Source organism: Dendropsophus ebraccatus, chromosome 3 (assembly GCF_027789765.1).
Source record: "Dendropsophus ebraccatus isolate aDenEbr1 chromosome 3, aDenEbr1.pat, whole genome shotgun sequence".
NCBI classification, from domain to species: domain Eukaryota; kingdom Metazoa; phylum Chordata; class Amphibia; order Anura; family Hylidae; genus Dendropsophus; species Dendropsophus ebraccatus.
The window spans coordinates 172,814,788-172,838,802 of record NC_091456.1 but is presented as its reverse complement, the minus strand read 5'-3'; the positions used below and the strand labels follow the sequence as shown (position 1 = coordinate 172,838,802).

General features: G+C 41.1%; 1 protein-coding gene across 1 annotated transcript in view; it reads right to left on the bottom strand.

The window, feature by feature from the left end:
* DCC (DCC netrin 1 receptor) overlaps nucleotides 1-24,015 on the bottom strand; it is a 375,839-nt gene that overhangs the window by 255,456 nt on the left and 96,368 nt on the right. Inside the window, exons 4-6 of the mRNA XM_069963563.1 lie at nucleotides 18,230-18,514; nucleotides 5,060-5,210; nucleotides 620-756 (exon numbers count right to left, since the gene is read on the bottom strand). Of these exons, the coding sequence (XP_069819664.1) occupies nucleotides 620-756; nucleotides 5,060-5,210; nucleotides 18,230-18,514 (573 nt within the window). The remainder of the gene's footprint in view (nucleotides 1-619; nucleotides 757-5,059; nucleotides 5,211-18,229; nucleotides 18,515-24,015) is intronic.

Sequence of the window (24,015 nt, the reverse complement as noted above, 5' to 3'; positions counted from 1 at the left end):
GGTGTGAGTCGGTTACAAAAGACATGTTACAGCTTGCCTGGCCCAAACGATAGATGAAGATCACATGACCTCTGTCTCAGAAGGGAGGGGGATGGCAGCGGAGTGGAGACAGAGTGGACCAGGAAGTTAGGATTTTTAGCAGCTTCCGGGTGTGAGTCAGGATGTGCTGCAGACAAATGGACCAATTCATGTCATGGAGACCTATTACAAACAAGCTTAGAATATAGGTAGGGACTGGACAGGATTAACTGGAGTACGCCTTTAATTTTCATATTTCTTTCCCATTATGCATTGCCTGAAAATAAGTCTATTTAATGAGAAACAGCACCTCTCCAGCTAAACCAATAGAAGAAAAAACCCTCATGTAAAATAATAACTCCATGAGAATCCTTACATTATAAACACCTACAGCCTGGAAGTCTGAAGCTGAGGGTATACAATTATGAGGAAGGAGAAAGTAAAGGATTCATTTCCATTCTGCCTGTGAAGTAACCTTGTGTCACACAGCGAACATGAAATAGCCTAAAATAGTATAATTATAATAATAATGGGCTAATAATTATAGGACGCATATCACTGGGCTGCTTAATGGATGTGAGTACCAAGCTGGGACACCTACCCATGACGCTGAGCTCCGCCGAGGCGCTGCTGTTCTCGCTCTTGTAGGTAACCAGACAGGTGTATGTGCCGGTGTCATCATCCGTCACGTTAGTAATCAGCAAATTGCTGCTTCCGAGGAGAGAATATTTTCTTGTCCTGGAATATATTAAGGAGATTAGATAAGGAGGCGACAAGGGTGGAGGTCAGTGAAGGGCACAGCGCACAACATATCAGACTTAGGAGGCGGGTGAGGGATTAAAATATGATTTGGGGGAAAAGAAGTGTTAGGTTTGATGAGATTGGAAAAAGACTGTCACAGATGTAGCAGAGTTCAGGTTGTCGCATAGCAGGACCAAGTGGGAGGAAGGAGGACAACACTCTAGTCCTGCAGTCTCTAGTACACTGAAGCCCTGCAGTCTCTAGTACACTCTAGTCCTACAGTCTCTAATACACTCTAGTCCTACAGTCTTCAATACACTCTAGGGCTGGGTTCACACTACGTATATTTGAGGCTGTATAGCAACCAAAACCAGGAGTGGATTGAAAACACAGAAAGGATCTGATCACACAATGTTGAAATTGAGTGGATGGCCGCCATTTAATGGCAAATATTTGCTGTTATTTTAAAACAACGGCTGTTATATTGAAATAATGGCCGTTATTTACCATTATATGGCGGCCATCCACTCAGTTTCAACATTGTGTGGACAGAGCCTTTCTGTGTTTTCAATCCACTCCTGGTTTTGGTTGCTATGAGGCCCTGACAAGAGGACCAAATACAGCCTGAAGTATACATAGTGTGAACCCAGCCTAGTACTGTAGTCTCTAGTACACTCTAGTCCTACAGTCTCTAGTACGCTCTAGTCCTACAGTCTCTACTACACTCTAGTCCTACAGTCTCTAGTACACTCTAGTCCTGCAGTCTCTAGTACACTCTAGCCCTGCAGTCTTCAATACACTCTAGTACTGTAGTCTCTAGTACACTCTAGTCCTACAGTCTCTAGTACACTCTAATCCTACAGTCTCTAGTACACTCTAATTCCACAGTCTCTAGTAAACTTTAATCCTACAGTCTCTAGTACACTCTAATACTACAGTCTTTAGTACACTCTAGTTCTACAGTCTCTAGTACACTCTAGTCCTACAGTCTCTAGTACACTCTAGTTCTACAGTCTCTAGTACACTCTAGTCCTACAGTCTCTAGTACAATCTATTCCTGCAGTCTTCAATACACTCTAGTACTGTAGTCTCTAGTACACTCTAATCCTACAGTCTCTAGTACACTCTAATACTACAGTCTTTAGTACACTCTAGTCCAACAGTCTCTAGTACACTCTAGTCCTACAGTCTCTAGTACACTCTAGTTCTACAGTCTCTAGTACACTTTAGCCCTGCAGTCTCTAGTACAATCTAGTCCTGCAGTCTTCAATACACTCTAGTACTGTAGTCTCTAGTACACTCTAGTCCTACAGTCTCTAGTACACTCTAATCCTACAGTGTCTAGTACACTCTAATCCTACAGTCTCTAGTACACTCTAATCCTACAGTCTCTAGTACACTCTAATTCCACAGTCTCTAGTAAACTTTAATCCTACAGTCTCTAGTACACTAATACTACAGTCTCTAGTACACTCTAGTCCAACAGTCTCTAGTACACTCTAGTCCTACAGTCTCTAGTACACTCTAGTTCTACAGTCTCTAGTACACTCTAGTTCTACAGTCTCTAGTACACTCTAGTTCTACAGTCTCTAGTACACTCTAGTCCTACTGTCTCTAGTACAATCTAGTCCTGCAGTCTTCAATACAGTCTAGGCTGGGTTCACACACTGTATACTTCAGGCAGTATTTGGTCCTCAAGTCAGGTCCTCATAGCAACCAAAACCAGGAGTGGATTGAAAATACAGAAAGGCTCTGTTCACACAATGTTGAAATTGAGTGGATGGCCGTCATATAACGGTAAATAACTGCCATTATTTCAATATAACAGCCGTTGTTTTAAAATAACAGCAAAAATTTGCCATTAAATGACGGCCATCCACTCAATTACAACATTATGTGAACAGAGCCTTTCTGTGTTTTCAATCCACTCCTGGTTTTGGTTGCTATACAGCCTCACAAATACAGCCTCAAATATACATAGTGTGAACCCAGCCTTGCAATACTGTAGTCTCTAGTACACTCTAATCCTACAGTCTCTAATACACTCTAATCATACAGTCTCTAGTACACTCTAGTCCTAAAGTTTCTAGTACATTTAAGTGCATTTTGCAACAGGCTTTACGGCAAACGTCAGGGACATTATCTTAGTGACCCTATTCTCTCTATAGGAAACATCTGTAAGCATTCTCTGTGACCTCTGTGACCTGTGAGAACTTCTTTTTACAGGGAGCTCCCTTTATCTTCTCTATCTACCAATCTCACTGTATTGCTGTAAAGATCACTTTCCAGCACACTCCTCCTTATCATCATAAACAGAACAGGAAGTTTTAACCCTAGTGACCAGAATGAAAACTGCAAGTTCTCATGACTATTTTATAGAAAAAAAAAAACATTTTTTTCCCAATTTTGATACAACATTGTCAGATCTGTAGGGAAAAAAACAACAGCCAAGCGGCGTGTAAACTGCGATGGCAAAGAAGTTAGATGAAATTGTATCCCAAAAGGAGGAACAATAAATTTAGCGAGATGTTGATTCTACCCAGTCATTTATGTGTTTAAAAAACACCCAGGTATTCTGTCTCATTGCATTGACTTCATTGTTCTGTGCCGCCATTTCAAGCCCCTTTTGCCTCCCAGTCCTGTAATTTCCCACTCTCCAGTCACTGAAGTGTATGATGCATCTTAAAAAAATACAATAGTCTTTTCCAATGGAATAATCCGCAACAATCACAATTAATGATATCTCAGCTTGCAGGTGTTACATGTTATTTCTCGCACTTTCCACTGCGTTGTCATTACATCTGAAAGCTGCATATTCCACCAATGGGTAATGATTGAAAAATAACATACAGCCATTCCCACAGCTCATAAAAGAGAGGCGAATTATACCGGTCAATGAAACGTGATGGGATTAATTCAACGCCAGAGAGGAGAAGTAAAAGAAGGCAGACGCTGGGAAGATGTTAAGACTACTGTAATTTGCAATACATACATAGTTTCATATATATATATATATATATATATATATATATATATATATACACACACAGTGGTCCAAAAGTAGGTGGACAGTATGCGTAATAGGGTTATGAAGTGCGAGATTTGTCAAACATGCTGTAAAGTGAAACTGGCTCAGTTGCCCCTAGCAACCAATCAGATTCCACCTTTCATTCCTCACAGACTCTTTGGAAAATGAAAGATGGAACCTGATTGGTTGCTAGGGGCAACTGAGCCAATTTCACTTTACACCATGTTTGATCAGTTGATAAATACTGTCCACCTACTTTTGGACCACCTTAAATTTATAATAATAATAATAACAATAATTATTATTATTATTTATTTTTTTATTTTTATTTTTTATTATGTCAGCTTAGGCCCCCTTCACACTAGAGGAGATGTGCATCCAGGAACTGTCTGGAATTCCAGATGTTTTGCTTGGCAACCCAGGCTCCTAAATGTACATATATAGTCATGTGCAACACTGTGTTTGACAGGGCTGGGAGCCATTGGCTCCCAGCCCTGTCAATCACTGTTCTGGCCACAGAAGGCAGAATTATGTCTCTGGTTATAAGAGGATGCTCTCTCACCCCCCCCCCCTCCCCCAGTGTTGCGTGGCACAAGTGTAGTCACTTTAAGACAAAGGAAAAACACGGAGGAAGTCAGCGCAACAGCCTGCAAAAGATGAGTATGTTTTTTCTGATGATTTCCTGAAGCCTCCTGAAAAGCTTTCTGACTGATAACGGCCACGGATGTGTGAAGGGGGCTACCTACAGTATATCGACTTTTTACACTGTCATTTTGATCATATTTTTTCCCCTCATACTTCAATATGTGAGGAAACTTATTTCCCTGGAGCATTCCTCACAATGAATATGGAGCATTACACCCTTTAGGTCAATAGACTGTCCATGTAATATAATGCTGGGTCCTCCAGAGCAAAAATAGCAAAAAAAAAGGGACCCTCTCTATTCATTTAGATTGTGCTCACATTTCCTCTGCTAGATGTAAACATTTTTATTCTTGAAAGGAATCTGTAATCATGCAGGCCTGCTCCCTCCTCCACCCCTCCCTTCTATGCATGGTTGATTTAAAGGCTTTGGCTTTCAGCACTGAGGCTTGTACATCATGGTGGAGGGAGGAGGCATGCATGCAGCAGCTCAGCAGGACACTTGAGCTTACATTACACTCCCAACTGCAGGGAAATGTGTAAAGTGGAAGAGAAAGGACTAGGTTGCTATGCCGATATCTCCTTTGGAACATTTATCTAGATATTTCTGTAACAAATGATGCTACATGCCTGGTTGGGATGACTTCTTCTCCTCTCATCCAGAAGACGGTGGGGGTGGGGTATCCGGACACTGCACACTCCAGCACCACATCTTGGCCTTCAGTGGCTATGATGTTTGAAGGTCTTTGCAGGAAGATTTGTTGTCGATGTAACCCGGATTCTGCAAATAAAGAATAGGCAGTTCTGTAAATTTGTTTTGCTGGAATCCTACTCTTCATTTGACATTTTTTGGACTAAAGATAAAAGCACAGTATGATAGAACGGGTGACAGTGTAAAACAGAGAAATGTAATCTGCAATCCAATCAGCGTAATTAGAGAGACGTGATTGGATAATGCGGCTAATTTTTCTCTGCTTCAAAGTTTTCTTGTCTGAGTCATTCATCTGCTTCATATACTGCAGCTGTCAGCGGTGATGAATCATAGAGAGAGATAGACAGGAGATAGATGATTGATAGATAGATAGATAGATAGATAGGAGATAGATAGATGTTAGATAGATAGATAGGAGATAGATAGATAGATAGATAGATAGATAGATAGATAGATAGATAGATAGGAGATAGATAGATAGGAGATAGATAGATAGATAGATAGATAGATAGATAGATAGATAGATAGGAGATAGATAGATAGGAGATAGATAAAAAATAGATAGATAGGAGATAGATAGATAGATAGATAGATAGATAGGAGATAGATAGATAGATAGATAGATAGGAGATAGATAGATAGGAGATAGATAGATAGATAGATAGATAGATAGATAGATAGATAGGAGATAGATAGATAGATAGATAGGAGATAGATAGATAGATAGGAGATAGATAGATAGATAGATAGATAGATAGATAGATAGATAGATAGGAGATAGATAAAAAATAGATAGATAGGAGATAGATAGATAGATAGATAGATAGATAGATAGATAGATAGATAGATAGGAGATAGATAGATAGATAGATAGATAGATAGATAGATAGATAGATAGGAGATAGATAGATAGGAGATAGATAGATAGATAGATAGATAGATAGGAGATAGATAGATAGATAGATAGTTAGATAGATAGATAGATAGGAGATAGATAGATAGGAGATAGATAAAAAATAGATAAATAGGAGATAGATAGATAGATAGATAGATAGGAGATAGATAGATAGATAGATAGATAGATAGATAGATAGATAGATAGATAGATAGGAGATATATAGATAGGAGATAGATAGATAGATAGATAGATAGATAGATAGATAGATAATAGGAGATAGATAGATAGATAGATAGATAGATAGATAGATAGGAGATAGATAGATAGATAGATAGATAGATAGATAGATAGATAGATAGATAGATAGATAGATACAGATGCTGTAGTAAATATTAAATTAAAATGTTTAGAATTTTTATATTTACATTTTTGGTAACGAAATAAGTTAATAAATAATTTCAGAAAGTTTTAACCTTTCTCTCCAATCTTCAGAAATACAGTTTGTTTCCCCTATTTTTTAAGAGAATCTCTAAATACACTGAAAATGCCCATCCCCCCCCCCCCCCACACACACACACACCATTTAGGTTGGGGTAAAGTTCATCTCAGGATAGGCCTCACATTTCTCTGAAAAGTCAATAAAACCAATTGCCCATTTGTTAACATTGTGGGCCGGGGTCTCAGAGCATGAAATGACAGACGGCCAAACATCAATACAATTTATCAATTCTTTCTTTTTTTCAGTGCTAACATATTGTCCTTGTTGAATGGAAATCTTTTTCTATTCTGAATGAATGTGAGAAGTATGACAGACTTTGTGCTGGATGGATGGAGTCCGGCTCCAATTCCCTCAAACCAAATGGGAAAAATGGCTTCAGATGGCTGATTCCATAGAGCTCCATAGAAGATAATCCTGTAAGGAGTTTTTTTTCTTTCCATCATTCCCTGGTTAAAGGGTTTAAGGTAAAATGTTTAGCCCTGTAAATGTCTTTACTACTGTCTCCAGCAACATCACATCATTGTTCACTGATCCAAATGCTTTCCAGAATCACTAGCCCATAGTGTAATCATTAGGTCAAAAACAGCGACCTTCACCACAAAGGAAAAAATAATCCTATATAATACCCGGCACGGAGAAGATGGGATGAAGTTTGTGTGAAGAACTTCAGATCAGCCAAAGGCAGGAGAATGTTACTTGCTCTATCCTATATACTATATGCTGAGTGTCCTGGCCTTATTCCTATATACTATATGCTGAGTGTCCTGGTCTTATTCCCTATATACTATATGCTGAGTGTCCTGGCCTTATTCCCTATACACTATATGCTGAGTGTCCTGGTCTTATTCCCTATATACTATATGCTGAGTGTCCTGGCCTTATTCCCTATATACTATATGCTGAGTGTCCTGGCCTTATTCCTATATACTATATGCTGAGTGTCCTTGCCTTACTCCCTATATACTATATGCTGAGTGTCCTGGCCTTATTCCCTATATACTATATGCTGAGTGTCCTGGCCTTATTCCCTATATACTATATGCTGAGTGTCCTGGCCTTATTCCCTATATACTATATGCTGAGTGTCCTTGCCTTATTCCCTATATACTATATGCTGAGTGTCCTGGCCTTATTCCTATATACTATATGCTGAGTGTCCTGGCCTTATTCCCTATATACTATATGCTGAGTGTCCTTGCCTTATTCCTATATACTATATGCTGAGTGTCCTGGCCTTATTCCCTATATACTATATGCTGAGTGTCCTTGCCTTATTCCTATATACTATATGCTGAGTGTCCTTGCCTTATTCCCTATATACTATATGCTGAGTGTCCTTGCCTTATTCCTATATACTATATGCTGAGTGTCCTTGCCTTATTCCCTATATACTATATGCTGAGTGTCCTTGCCTTATTCCCTATATACTATATGCTGAGTGTCCTGGCCTTATTCCCTATATACTATATGCTGAGTGTCCTGGCCTTATTCCTATATACTATATGCTGAGTGTCCTTGCCTTATTCCTATATACTATATGCTGAGTGTCCTGGCCTTATTCCTATATACTATATGCTGAGTGTCCTGGCCTTATTCCTATATACTATATGCTGAGTGTCCTGGCCTTATTCCCTATATACTATATGCTGAGTGTCCTAGCCTTATTCCCTATATACTATATGCTGAGTGTCCTGGCCTTATTCCCTATATACTATATGCTGAGTGTCCTTGCCTTATTCCCTATATACTATATGCTGAGTGTCCTGGCCTTATTCCTATATACTATATGCTGAGTGTCCTGGCCTTATTCCCTATATACTATATGCTGAGTGTCCTGGCCTTATTCCCTATATACTATATGCTGAGTGTCCTGGCCTTATTCCCTATATACTATATGCTGAGTGTCCTTGCCTTATTCCCTACATACTATATGCTGAGTGTCCTGGCCTTATTCCTATATACTATATGCTGAGTGTCCTGGCCTTATTCCCTATATACTATATGCTGAGTGTCCTGGCCTTATTCCCTATATACTATATGCTGAGTGTCCTGGCCTTATTCCCTATATACTATATGCTGAGTGTCCTGGCCTTATTCCCTATATACTATATGATGAGTGTCCTGGTCTCATTTAATTTACACTATATGCTGAGTGTCCTGGTCTTATTTCCTATATACTATATGCTGAGTGCCCTGGCCTTGTTTTCTATGTATTATATACTGAGGTTTCTGGCCTTAGTTCCTATGTATTATATGCTGAGTGTCCTGGTCTTATATCCTATGTACTATATGCTGAGTGCCCTGGTCTCATTTCATTTATACTATATGCTGGGTGTCCTTGCCTTATTCCTATATACTATATGCTGGGTGTCCTGGTCTTATTTCCTATGTACTATATGCTGAGTGTCCTGGTCTTATTCCCTATATACTATATGCTGAGTGTCCTGGCCTTATTCCCTATATACTATATGCTGAGTGTCCTGGCCTTATTCCCTATATACTATATGCTGGGTGTCCTGGTCTCATTTCATTTACACTATATGCTGAGTGTCCTGGTCTTATTTCCTATGTACTATATGCTGAGTGTCCTGGTCTTATTCCCTATATACTATATGCTGAGTGTCCTGGCCTTATTCCCTATATACTATATGCTGAGTGTCCTGGCCTTATTCCCTATATACTATATGCTGAGTGTCCTTGCCTTATTCCTATATACTATATGCTGAGTGTCCTGGTCTCATTTCATTTACACTATATGCTGAGTGTCCTGGCCTTATTTCCTATATACTATATGCTGAGTGTCCTGGCCTTATTTCCTATATACTATATGCTGAGTGCCCTGGCCTTGTTTTCTATGTATTATATACTGAGGTTTCTGGCCTTAGTTCCTATGTATTATATGCTGAGTGTCCTGGTCTTATTTCCTATGAACTATATGCTGAGTGTCCTGGTCTCATTTAATTTATACTGTATGCTGAGTGTCCTGGCCTTATTTCCTATGTACTATATGCTGAGTGTCCTGGCCTTATTCCTATATACTATATGCTGAGTGTCCTGGCCTTATTTCCTATGTACTATATGCTGAGTGTCCTGGCCTTATTTCCTATGTACTATATGCTGAGTGTCCTGGTCTTATATCTTGTCTACTATATACTGTGTGTCTTGACCCTATTATCTATTTGCTATATGATGAGTTTCCATGTCTTGTTTCCTATGTACTATATAATGAGCCTCCTAGCCTTAGCTCCTCGTACATGTCAGTGGGGGGGCACCGACAGATTATGTAGGGTCGGGACAGTTTTTTAAGGACCCTCTTACATCACATATCCTGACTGTATACTGTCTAGCTCCGGGACCCACAGGTCTCACTTACTATTATACAAGGCAGGAGGAATTACTTGAAGCCTGCCAAGTTAGTCTACCAACACATTGCCACACAGATGCTGTTGGAACAGTCACGGTGCGTTCCCTGTTAAAGCATATTGTGAACAGTTGCTGAATGGAACCGTGTTGTCTTCTTTTTCTCGGAAGGGATGTCTATTAGAGGATGTTTATTTTTTGCTTTTTTTTCTTACACTTACTGAATGAAATCTGTTACCTTTTGTTTGGCACAAATAAAATATGACATTGTGAGGGTAAAACGTAAATGCGACTTATGGAAACTTTGGCTACGGGAAAGTGGCGAAAGTTGTAACTGGGTCCTAAAGCCTTAGGGGCCCCAAAGTTCCCTCAGTGACCCATAACAGGGGTCCTGATTCTGTAAAGGAATCATGACATTTAGCGACTCAGATAGAGCCTTAAGGGCCTTTTTCATGGGCCGATTATGGTCCAGAAGCATTGCTATAAATGCTCCTACAGCAGATAATCCACCCATGTGAAAGTGACAACCATCAGCCGAGGACTGGGAAAACGGCTGATCCTCAGCAGTTCGTTCATTTAGATCGGATTTAAATATTTTTGTCATCTGCAACACGTTTTTCTATGTAAACAAGGGGTGAAGGCCAGTAGCGATAAGGGGAAACTGACAGCACAGATATGTTTATATCCATGCCGTCAGTTTGTAGAACACACAGCAGTCCGTACTTACCTAGTGCACTGCTGCTTGTGATTCAGCATCCTGTTCTCCAGCTCTCCTATCCAGCCGCTGTTTTTAAAGAGTCACTGTCGTATTTTTTTTTTTTGCAGAAATCAATAGTCCAGGCGATTTTAAGAAACTTTGTAATTGGGTTTATTAGCCAAATCTGCCATTATCTGCATGTAAAAAGCCTTTTCCCAGGTCCCCCCCTCCTTCCTCTTTTTCATCCACTCTGAAAAATCTGAAAATTGTGACTTGTTGCAGGAGACGTCCCCTGTCTGTTCTAGGGAGAGGGGAGGGGGGAGGAGGAAGGAGGGAGTTAGCCGGCAGCAGAAAGCAGATAACAGAGGATTACAGGCACGGAGCTGGGTGACAGCTGTAATCTGAGCTGAGACAGGTCACTGGTGATGGTCCCAAGAGATATCAGGTGAGGGATTTGTAGATTAACTCTTTGTTGTCCTGTTTTGGTCTTTTCTTTAGCTCTCTCCATAGGAGAACAATGACAGGGGGGAGAGCTTCAAACTGCTTTTTCATGATAAAAATGCATTTTTCGGATAATAAACCCAATTACAAAGTTTCTTAAAATCGTCTGGACTATTGATTTCTGCAAAAAAAAAATTCACGACAGTGACACTTTAAGCTGCTGCCTCCTCTAGAATGGTTGACAGCCAGAGGAGGCAGGCACAGCAGCTGGACAGAACAGTTGGAGAAAAGGATGCCAGATCATAAGCAGCAGAGCAATAGGTAAGCATGTATTGCTGTGTGAAATGGAAACTGACAGCACACATATGTATTTATCCGTGCTGTCAGTTTCAATGGCTGCACAAACAATACAAGGATTGTTCGTGTAGCCTGGCTTCTTGATTTCTCGTTCCGTGTAAAAGCACTGCAAACAAGCGCCGATCACTCTAATTGGTGCTCATTTGCGTGTTTCACGGCTAGATGATCCTAGCAAGATTTCACCAGCTTAGAGAACCTATTACATGGCTCCAGAATTGTGTGGCAAGGGCTGTATATATTTATCGATAGTAATGTCCATGCAGATAGAAAATAATAAATTTATACTTACCTCTCCATGTCCACCACCTCTGCCAATCATTGGCCGTGGTGCTGTCCTGTCTTGGTCAGTGAGTGGCCTGTCACTTCAGAGACAGCTTATAAAGCTTCAGTGGCGGCTGTGGTAAGCAGGGAAAAGGCAGCAGGAGACCGGGGGAGTCGGGACAGGTGAGTATAATCATTTTTATTTTCTCAATAATGTCATCAGCAGTGGCTGCGCAACTATTACACGTACCGATGCGTGGTCATGGCAGATGATTTTTTTTTAATGTTGAAAGACAACGATCACGAGGAACGATCAAAGATGATAAGTTCCTTGGCTGATCATTGTCTTTATTACACAGAATGATATCTGCCCAAATGAACCTGATTCAGCAGATAATTGCTTTATGTAATAGGGCCCTCGAACCCACAGGAAGAGATCGCTTTCATAAATGTGTATTATGCTGCGTTTACATGGAACGATTATCGTTAGAATTTTTGCAATAACGATCTCATTTGAGCGATAATCGTTCCGTGTAAACACAGCAAACAATCAAGCGACGGGCAAAAAATCGTTCATTTTGATCTTTCAACGTGTTCTCAAATCGTTGTTCGTCGGTTGCAAAAAATTCGCAGATCGCTTCGTGTAAACAGTCTTTCAAGATTCACCCCATGTAAAAGATGGGCTTAAGGGATCTTAAAAACGATTGCAATAACTATCTTTCTTCCGTATTTTCTAACGATTTTTCTAACGATTTATTCGTCTAAAAGCTGATCGTTATAAAAACCAAATTGTTGCTTAAAAATCGTTATACGATCGAGTGGGCGAATTATCGCTTTGTGTAAACGCAGCATCATAGTTAGCGGTTAAGTAGCAGATTAGGGGGAAATGCCTGAAACTTATGCTACGTTTACACGGAGCGATAATTCGCGCAATCGATCGTTTAACGATTTTGAAGCATGGATTTGGTCTTTATAATGATCAGCGTTTAGACGAATAAATCGCTAGAAAAATCGTTTGAAAATTCGTAAGAAAAATCGTTATTGCGATTGTTTTAAAGATCGCTTAAGCCCATCTTTTACATAGGGTAAACCGGTGAAAGACTGTTTACACGGAGCGATGTGAGAATTTTCAGTGAACGTCGATTTAAGAACATGTTGAAAGATCAAAATGAACGATTTCTCGACATTTACTAGAATGGGAGCAGAAGTGACAGTCAAACCCAAGCCCTGGATCTTAAAAAGAGCCATATAGAGGGCCCATATATAGTGTCCCTCTATATATTCTGCATTGGGCTGCGGGTCGCTCTGTGATCTCAGCCTGATGGGAGTGATGTGCAAATTCTCTACTGAAATGTCACGTCCACTCTCACGATTCACGGGATGAGCGATTATCTATAATCACACGTTGTAATAGTAATGATATATTTTGCTTACAGCAGATTATTCGCTCAGACTCACATCAAGAAAGTTATTCGCTACGTACGAGATTCTACAAGCCGCACGCACACAGTGACATGTTAATGGAAGCCCGGCACCTGACCTCAGACGGGTTACCAGCTACAGTAAGTGGCGTGTTGGGAGATAAACGGCACCGGTGCATTTACTTAGAGTAATGTCAAGGAGGTCAAACGCATCAGAAGTAATTGGTGTAAACTGGTGAAGGTAACTTTTAAGAGGTGTTCAGTGTCTACAGGGAGATCGAACAAGCCTGACAAGTCATTCAGAACAAGATAGCTCGTCTGGAGATGAACAAATATCACTCGATTACTAGAGGTGCCATGATGCCAGAGCACTCCGGGGCAATGCTACGGCACTAGTATGGCTGCCAGGGCACAGAGGACATACCATTCCCTGGATGGGGGGATATCTAAAACAATTAGCCTGTCAGATATGACATCTATATGCTACAATATCTATATATGGCACAGACATATTGGCCCAGCAGAGGAAGTCTACTAGCCAATTGTTCTATCTCAATAAATTACCTTCTATCCACATGACAGGGGATAATACTTTTATCGGAGTCCGGTCACTGGGACGTCCACTGATCCCGAGAATGAGGACATAATTGTCCCCAGAATTAATGGTTGCACAGATTCGATATAGCCAGTGATCCATTCATTCCTTATGGGGCCAACGAATAATGCCGGCGATGGTGCAGGTTGGATGTGCATCATGCATTCTGTTTTTAGGATCGGTGGGATGGGAGTATTCCTTTGAGGCTATGTTCACACTACGTCCTAGACCGGCTGTTCCGTGACCCTGCCCGGGTCACGGAACGGCCAGTCTCTGGCTACTTAAGTACCAGCCGGATGATCTTTCGGCCGCGGAGCTCTGATGCGGGCGCATCAGCGCGCCCGCATCAGAGCTTACCATAGCACACAGTGAAGCGAGCGGACAGGGCCGCTCGCTTCACTGTGTGAACTGACAGGTCTTTCTGACATATCAGTTGTTTGCGGCGGCGTATGGGATGCCGGCCGGAGCGCAGACAATGTGTGTACGCTCCGGCCGGGATCCCATAGAAAAACAGGCATTGTTCCATCGCGGTAAAAGTACGGCCATTGTTGCCATCAGCAACAACGGCCGTACTTTTACGTAGTGTGAACATAGCCTAAAGCAGGATTCTCCCAGTTTTTGTATGTACCATTTTTGTCCAGAACAAAAATACAACAAAAAGTATAAAGGTGATTTTTGATCCTGGAAAAATGCTCATTCGGCCGATAATCTTCCTGTGTGACAGAAACAGGAATAAGCCGCTCATCAGCTGATCGTATATTTGTGCGGTGTTAAAAATGTATCGCTATCAACCACACATCCTCCTGACCAACCCCAGTGTGACATTCTGCCCTCCCCTTAGAGCCTTATCGTTCCGTGTAATTTCAGGCAATGATCGAAAAATCGTTCGCATGTCGTTGATCGTTGATTTAGGGTCCTAATCCACAGGCCGAGGAGGGCCCGATCAACGATGTAAAGAGCGCCGATCTGCTAGATCGCGCTCGTTTACTGGGCATATTTCACGGCCCGACAATTGTTAGCGAGGGCTGCAGGGACATCGTTACCGATGTCCTTGCAGCCCTTGCAGCATTAATTACCTAGCAGGGCTTCTCCTCTGCTCCATCTTCCTCCCCGGGACCGCCACGGCCAGTGATTGGTTGAGCAGTCCGCTCCGGAGTTGATGCTGCGCCACAGGACCCAGGGAGGAGGATGTAGCAGAGGAGAAGCCCTGCTAGGTAATGTATGGTGCTTCTCAAATCCTTGGTCGCCCGCCGCGCATCGCTATTCCACGCAGCGATGCATGGTGGGTGACCGATGATATTAGATTTGGGCCTAAATAAACGATCAGCCGATGACACGATCATCGGCTGATCATTTTCTTTACTCCACCGAGCGATAATCGGCCGATTATCGCTCCGTGGAATAGGCCCCTTAGATCTGAACCTAAAATTATCTTTAATCGTTTGCTAATCGTTCGCTGTAATTCCACATTCGTTCGCTCAAGTTCCGCATATTTTCCCTAATCGTTCAGTGTAATTGCACATTGCCCATTGTTTGGCTGGGATCAGAAGGAGTAAACGATCATAGTAATGATTGCAATAACGATGGTAGTAGCGATCGTAACTAACGACCATCGTTCTGTGTGATATGGTGAACTACTTCAGGTTAATGATAAACAATCCCGCTTGCCATCGTTTATCGTTAGTCGTTAATCATTAAAAATCGCTTCTCGTAATAGGACCCTTACAATCAATGGAGCCGCTTCATGGAGGGGAGGGGGTTTGTCACACCCGAGGTTGGCGGGGCTACCTCCAGTGCCCAGGATTAGACCGGCACCGTACACAGAAACTGGGCCATGGTTCAAAAAAAAGAACCACCGCACCGCCATCCCCGCGCCAGTCTATTGATGTAAAAATCTTAAAGCGATGTACCTGAAGGTACGTTCTGTTTAAGAACGCATGAAGAGTCATTCATGTGCATGAAGGAACAGGAAGAAATAACTGTTGGACAAAAAAAGTTCTCCCGACAGCTATTGAGGGTTTATAACCACCTTTCTCAGGGCACTTATTTGAAACATTGCCCCCAGTGTCACTTCTTTGTCACTACACCAGATATTTTTCTTGTTCCTTTCACTAGGAATCACCGCGCTCTAGAGTTTTCCCATGAATTCCCATCTCAGTTGTCTTTTATTACCCATCTCCGGTAAACACTCTAAAATATGTTGCTTTTTTTTTTTTTTCCTGCTGTGCTATTTATCTATTATCCCATAAATAAAATGTATTCATTCCTTCTATTGTGACACAGCTGAAACTTCTGTTGCTCTGCGCCTATACATCATGTCAGCGCGGCGAGATCTCACATTAGGTATTTTCTGTGTAAAAAAAAAAAAAACACGAAAAAACGCGTCTCTGCTGGGAAAAGTGCCAATTCTGTAAAAATTATACCGAACTAGAATTCTCTAATATAAAAAAATCCACCGTTTTCCTTTGCGGGTGATATCGATAGATCTCTGCTGTTTTAACCAAAACAAATAATTTGCCAGAAAAACACCTACTATGAGATCTCATAACTACCCGGTATAATGAGCGGCGCGGGGCTGATGGGAGATGTCACGCCGCCAGTCGCTTAGGGAGCCATTTTACCCATGTTCAATGGCATGTCTTCAAAATGACGGAGTGTTATTGGAAGTTACTGTGTAATTCATATTCATCTAATTTCCCCGGTGTAATGAAATTACTGTTGTTTTTATCATTTTTATGTTTGCATTTAATAGATGCGGCATTGTTAGCGGAGCCGCGAAATATTAGTCTACCGTCGAATATTAACGTCAAAGCGATGGCGGGGTCTTTAGTGTTTGTTAAATGGCCGCAGTTACCTATAATGCTTTAATGGGGATATTTATTACAGCTGTCATCTGCACTTTTATTGGGTTTAGGTTGGAGGCGGCAGAAACACACCAGACGTGTGAGGATGAGGGAAAGGTTTCAATTCAGTCAGCTGTGCACAAAATACAGTGTGAGAATCAGTCTCAGGGTATAAACCCACACACCGTATACGCAGCTTATTTACTGCTGCGATACGCAGCAAATACGCAACAAACGCGCAACAAACACGCAACAAATACGCAGCAGATTAGATCTAAATAACTGGACACAGCATCAAATCTGCACCACCAAATCTGCTTCAAATCTGCTGCGTTTTTGCTGCGTTTTTGCTGCGTATCTGCTGTGAATACGGTGTGTGGGTTTGTACCCTCATAGCGATACTGTAAGTTGTAGCCATCACATGGTGGAGCTTGTTGTACATGTGTTACATAATCAGTTCTAGCTGTACGCAGTATGCGCCACCTATTGGTGGCAGTGGAGATTTGGAATTTAATAATTTAACTTTACAGCTATGTAATGTAGGTGATTATATATGTAGCTGCAGTCTATTTCCTTTCTATGTATTTTATTATCTATCTATCTATCTCCTATCTATCTATCTATCTATCTATCTATCTAATCTCTCTCTCTATCATCTATATATCTATATAAGCCATAGAACATAGGCTGTATCCATGTTTTCCAGGACTCCTTGGGCTGCATCCAACTTCTTTAGCTGCCAGTAATCAAATGCCTAACAGTCCGGGTAGAGCATGTTCACATTGCGCTCGTATATATTACATTAATATTACATTTCTAGTAAGAATCAGAGAGGAACAGCACATCACAGACCTAAATCCAGAATTGCATGTTTGCTAAAACAGACAAGTCAGCAGTGGTGACAGCTTCATGGCTACATTTATGGCTAATTCTAACAGAAGGAAGAGGCTGAACATTCAGGAACCTAATCAATCTGATATAGCTGACAATGGCTTCAAAGAACATCCCCCTCCCCCATCTCTCTGAAGCTCAAAAACCATTGATACATAATATTGACATGCTATTGATTTCAATGGAACCATGTAATGCTTTTTTACTCCTGTGGTGGCGCTGCAGGGAAATCAAAAAGGTTCCTCCACAGATTACAGGCGATTGCTGGGGATTCCACCGTGTGATCAGCTAATCTTCTAGGGAATTGCCACATTTCTCATAGTTTCCATCCCCTTTACATTTTGTCACTGTTGTTTAAATTTTTTTTGCAGTAATCAATAGTACAGGCAATTTTAAGAAACTTTGTACTTGGGTTTATTAGCTGAAAAAATGAATTTTTATTATGAAAAAGCAGTTTGAAGCTCTCCCCCTGTCTTCATGGTTCTCTTATGGAGAGGGGAGGGTTGGAGGGAGATGAGGCACCAAAACAGGACAACAAAGAGTTAATTTACAGCTACATCACCACATCTCCTCTGAAGTCAGCGCTGACCTCTCTGACCTCTGAATATTGGCTTTCTCACAGCTTCCACTGTGTAATCCTTTGTTCTCTGCTCTCTGCTGGCGACTAATCTCCCTCCTCCCCCCTCCATAGGCTACACAGGGCTTGACTGATGTAATTTTTAATGCAGATAATAGCATATTTGCCTAATAAACCCAATTACAAAGTTTCTTAAAATTGCCTGGACTATTGATTTCTGGAAAAAAATGTTGATGAAATCCACCTACCAGATAGAATGCGAATCTCTGCTTCATTTCCCGTCCTGGAGCTGCCGGGGTTTTTAGCCAGGCACCTGTAAAGTCCGGCATCCCCTGCTTGTAGGCGACTTATCTGTAAGGCCCCTGACGGTAAGACCAGCACCCGAGTGTCACCGGGGGTCAACACCAGATCCTCTTGGTTCTTCTGCCAGTGTACTGTAGGCATAGGCTCCCCCACAATCTCACATTTCAGTAGAGCGGTGTCTCCGATGAAGGACGTTACAGATTCTGTCTGGGAAAGGAACCTCAGGGGACCTGGAAAATGCAAAAGAAAACCAATTAAAGTCACAAAAAAAAAATAACAGGTCTCCGGAGCTGAAATCTACTTAACTAATAGCAGAGTGTAAAATACAGTTGTTAATAGCAGAAGCACTTTGTAGAGGCTGCAATAATACCGCTAAGTATTGTTTAATTCACGCTCACGAGTGGCGAAGCAGCTGCTGAAGGAGCCATTTGTATTGTCTAAAAAGCCGCTATTATTAGAGAGCGTCAGATTGATGGATACCCAGGCATGTTTGCAATTATAAACCACTTATCATGTAAAACATTGTGGTTTCCCAATAATTACATTTGTGAGCAGCGATGATATCCACCGGGCGCTCGCACGACGGAAGGCAGACAATTGATTCCTCAGCCAGACGACAGACACAAGGCAAGGACATCACATACTGACGCTTACAACTCCCGGAAATAGATGAAATATACCCTAATTAGCCATGGCAAACATAAATCCAGCCATTGGGAATCTATAGGGACTTTGCTTGGCCAAAAAAAAAAAATCAATTCAGCATTTTCTTATCTGTGAACACCCTGAAACTGAGCAGATTATGTTGTAGTATTTCTCTATCTCTTGACAACTTATTGAGAGTGTCTCCTTCAGATAGGACTCCATACTTCTGTCCTGCGATGATTAGAATCCAATGTTCTATAGAACAATATTCCAATAGATTATCTAATAATGGTTGTTGCATCGACAATGTGACGTCGTCTATGTAACATTGTCTATTGAATGTCGTCTACGTAACGTTGTCTTTGTAACATTGTCTATGTACTGTCATCTATGTAACATCATCTATGTACTGTCGTCTATGTACAGTATGTAACGTTGTCTATGTTCACTCTTGAACATCATATTGTTTTTTATCTTTTATTCTAAATAGTTAGATTCTGCACTTGATCATTTCCCAAACATTTTTTGTTGTGCACAGTTTGATGTTTATATTTCTGATGCAGAGCTCCAAATCATCTGCAAAATGATAACATTAAATAACACAGTTCTAACTGTCTGAAGCCACCACTAGATGGAGCTCAGGAGCCTACTGTATACACCGAACTCAATAATAAAATAAACTGCAGTAAGTTCCTTAGCTGAGTTATCTGTAATATTCTATCTCCTATCTATCTATCTATCTATCTATCTATCTATCTATCTATCTATCTCCTATCTATCTATCTCCTATCTATCTATTTATCTATCTATCTATCTATCTATCTATCTATCTATCTCCTATCTATCTATCTATCTATCTATCTCCTATCTATCTATCTCCTATCTATCTATGTCCTATCTATCTATCTATCTCCTATCTATCTATCTCCTATCTATCTATTTATCTATCTATCTATCTCCTATCTATCTATCTATCTATCTATCTATCTATCTATCTATCTATCTCCTATCTATCTATCTATCTATCTCCTATCTATTATCTATCTATCTATCTCCTATCTATCTATCTATCTTCTATCTATCTATCTATCTATCTATCTCCTATCTATTATCTATCTATCTATCTCCTATCTATTATCTATCTATCTATCTATCTATCTATCTATCTCCTATCTATCTATCTATCTATCTATCTATCTATCTATCTATCTATCTCCTATCTATTATCTATCTATCTATCTATCTATCTATCTATCTCCTATCTATTATCTATCTATCTATCTATCTATCTTGTATCCTATTTATCTACAAAATTACGTTCTGTCTCTGGTGATATAACCCAGATGTTTCTCTTCTGCAATAAAGCAATGACAGTGATAGCTGCACTTTTAACTAGATTCGGGGAAATGTTAAGTTCTGCTAAAGATGTGGAAAAGAGCAAAGTGCCATTAAATTGTCAGTCATTTACTAAATAGACACAAGAACAGTTTCTTAGTTTTCTCATAATATATCACCAGGGGAACACGGAGAGTGCGGTTTTCTAGAAGTTCAAGCAGCAGCATTGCACAGGGGATATATAGAATCTGTACACAATCTCTGATGCTGATAGGGCCACATAAGCATTGTCTATAATGTATCAGTCTGGGGTCCAGGCTGTAGAGCTCACAGAGCATTGTCTAGACTGGATACACTTGTATCACTTCTCAGCTGAGAGCAGGACTAGCTATGTACAATGTATCAGTCTGGAGTCCAGGCTGTAGAGCTCACAGAGCATTGTCTAGACTGGATACAATTGTATCACTTCTCAGCTGAGAGCAGGACTAGCTATGTACAATGTATCAGTCTGGAGTCCAGGCTGTAGAGCTCACAGAGCATTGTCTAGACTGGATACAATTGTATCACTTCTCAGCTGAGAGCAGGACTAGCTATGTACAATGTATCAGTCTGGAGTCCAGGCTGTAGAGCTCACAGAGCATTGTCTAGACTGGATACAATTGTATCACTTCTCAGCTGAGAGCAGGACTAGCTATGTACTATGTATCAGTCTGGAGTCCAGGCTGTTTAGCTCACAGAGCATTGTCTAGACTGCATATAGTCTATTTTCTAATGGGCCCAGGTCCTAATAATAAATTATAAAAAATAATTTCAATAAACCAGTGTATTCTATTTATTTTTCCAAGTTCAAACAAGGCAGAGCCTGCTTCCCAATGCACAGGAGTGTAAATTGCTCTGTCAGGCTGCCATTTACGTATTACCAAATAAGTCATTCAACTTATTTTCACTCCATTACTCCTCTAAAACAAACAAAATGTGTGTTCTGCCCTGGGGCTCGGTAATTCTCAACTTGCTTGCTATTTTTCCTTGTATCATGGCGATGCTTTCATCTTGCACTGGGTGCAGAAACAGATGCAGTGATGCAGCACCCGGAGTAATGATAACATTGTATCATCCTGTTCTGTCTAGACATTGAAGACATAGACTTTGTAATAAAACCGTAGGGAGAAGAACTAACGGGAAATGTATCACAAGAGGGGAAAAAAGAGCTCGATCAAAGGATCCGACTGTAGGCAACAATGCAGAGGCATGGAAGGTAGACCAGGATGTCATCCATAGATAGCAAACCGAAATGTTCATGATGCCCTCTATGGTTTGGTTGGGTTGCGTTCCCCCCTCATAGTGCACAGAGGGCCATACACTATGGGGCCCAAATAAAATTACCATGTATTGGCCAATAGCTGTATTCTGTGCCACCACCACTTTGCCTTCCTTCAATTATAATCTAACATCCAATGTCTAAATAGCAGTGCCACACAGTGTCCATACATAATACCAACATACAACTTCACCTACTTGGAAACGTGGGAACATAGCCTTCTTGTTTTTTTTTGTTTTTTTTTCATTGTTACGGCATCTTTCAAAATTTAAAAAAGGGTCTTGAAATTAAGAATAGAGATGATCGAACATCGGGAAATCTTAGGTTCAACCAAACTCGAACCTTCAGCATTTGATTCCTGATGCCTTCCCGTTCCGTGGGGAAGGTGGAGACTGCCCGAGTACCGCCTGGAAAACAGGGATACAGCCTAGGTACTAAGGCGGTACTCAGGCAGTCTCCACCTTCCCCACGGACTGGGAAGGCATCGGGAATCAAATGCTGAAGGTTCGAGAAGGTTCAAATTCGGTCGAACCTAAGATTTCACAATGTTCGATCATCTCTATTTATGAATCAAAAACCACACGACTGTTACCTGAAAATGACAAGTATTCTAGTTGTTTTAAAGTTTTTTTTTACAGTTTTTGAAAATTGGATTTTTTTTTTATTTTTTTTTACCTTTTAATTCGTTAATTTTGTAACGAAGCAATAGAATCGAATTCAGGTCAAAAGTTCTCATAAAGTTTTCTTTTCTTTCCCTATTTTACCCAAAATTAAAAACCATGCGGATCACAACTTTATTTGTCAACAGAAGAAACTTAATGAACCCAACCAAAGACCGATCATCTATCGGCCGTCCTAATTTTTATGGCTTATGACATATAGCCTGATCCTAGTGAAGTTTTTATTCATTTATTTTTTTACTTTTTGACCTGCATAAAAGAAAAACATAACAAATTTTATCAAAAAATTAAAATGGAAAATATATTGGGATGCCGCCATTGTGCACCAACATCCTTCTCCTCGACTCGCCATCAGTCATTCTATAGCAAGGCAAACTCTTAGGCAAACATGACGGGTCTATGTCAGCTGGTTAGTACTTGTGGTTTCTCACCTGATTACAGTAAACCCGTTTAGGACTGTCACACCTTACATGTGCTCCTTGGATTCTGAACATATTTGATGCCCGATCTTATGGATTTGACCCAGACTGTTTCCTTCCTTTCGATCGCTGCCTGCCCTGACCTGTATCTGTCGCATCGTGTTTTATAAACTCTTCCGGCGCCGGCCTGGGATTTTTACGGCCATGCTTCTGTTTATTGATTCTAACGCTTCACGGCGGAAATGTCATCTGCAAGCTGCCAGCAATTGCTATTGAAGAATAATCCTGGGAAGCAACCTGGAGAGTCTTTCCACCATTATTTTAAAGGGGCTATGTCTCATTTCAATACCAAAAGACATAAAAGACTATTAGACAGTAAATGTTATAAATTACTTGCTTTGCTCATCTTTTGCTAGCTTATGTTCCTTTTGTGGTGCTGCTAATGTGTGTTCTTCTAGAGGTGGAGTCTGGATTGGATCAGTCTACTCCCCCCTCTGGCAGATGATATTATAGACCTATAGTCCCTTTTTATGTCAGCTCAGTAATACTGCCATGTACAGATGAAGCATCAGCCAACATGACTGGCGGCATGGTGCTCTACACTATTGGCAGAGAGAGGTTGAGAATGTGTGACCACCAGCAATCAGCACATGAGGTGGATGGGGAGAGAGGCTGAGCATGTGTGTCCACCAGCAATTATCACATTAAGTGGACGGGGAGAGAGACTGAGCATGTGTGCCCACCAGAGATCAGCACATTAAATAGACGGGAAGAGAGGCTGAGCATGTGTGTCCACAAGAAATCAGCACATTAGGTGGACGGGAAGAGAGGCTGAGCATGTGTGTCCACCAGCAATCAGCACATTAGGTGGACGGGGAGAAAGACTGAGCATGTGTGTCCACCAGCAATGAGCACATTAGATGGACAGGAAGAGAGACTGAGCATGTGTGCCCACCAGCAATGAGCACATTAGGTGGACGGGGAGAGAGACTGAGCATGTGTGCCAACCAGCAATCAGCACATTAGATAGACGGGAAGAGAGGCTGAGCATGTGTGTCCACAAGAAATCAGCACATTAGGTGGACGGGAAGAGAGGCTGAGCATGTGTGTCCACAAGAAATCAGCACATTAGGTGGACGGGAAGAGAGGCTGAGCATGTGTGCCCACCAGCAATCAGCACATTAGGTGGACGGGAAGAGAGGCTGAGCATGTGTGCCCACCAGAAATCAGCACATTAAGTGGACAGGAACAGAGACTGAGCATTAGATAGATTGGGACTAGAAATGAGTGAATTTACATTAATAATGAAGCAAATTGTTTGTTAGCTCAGCAGT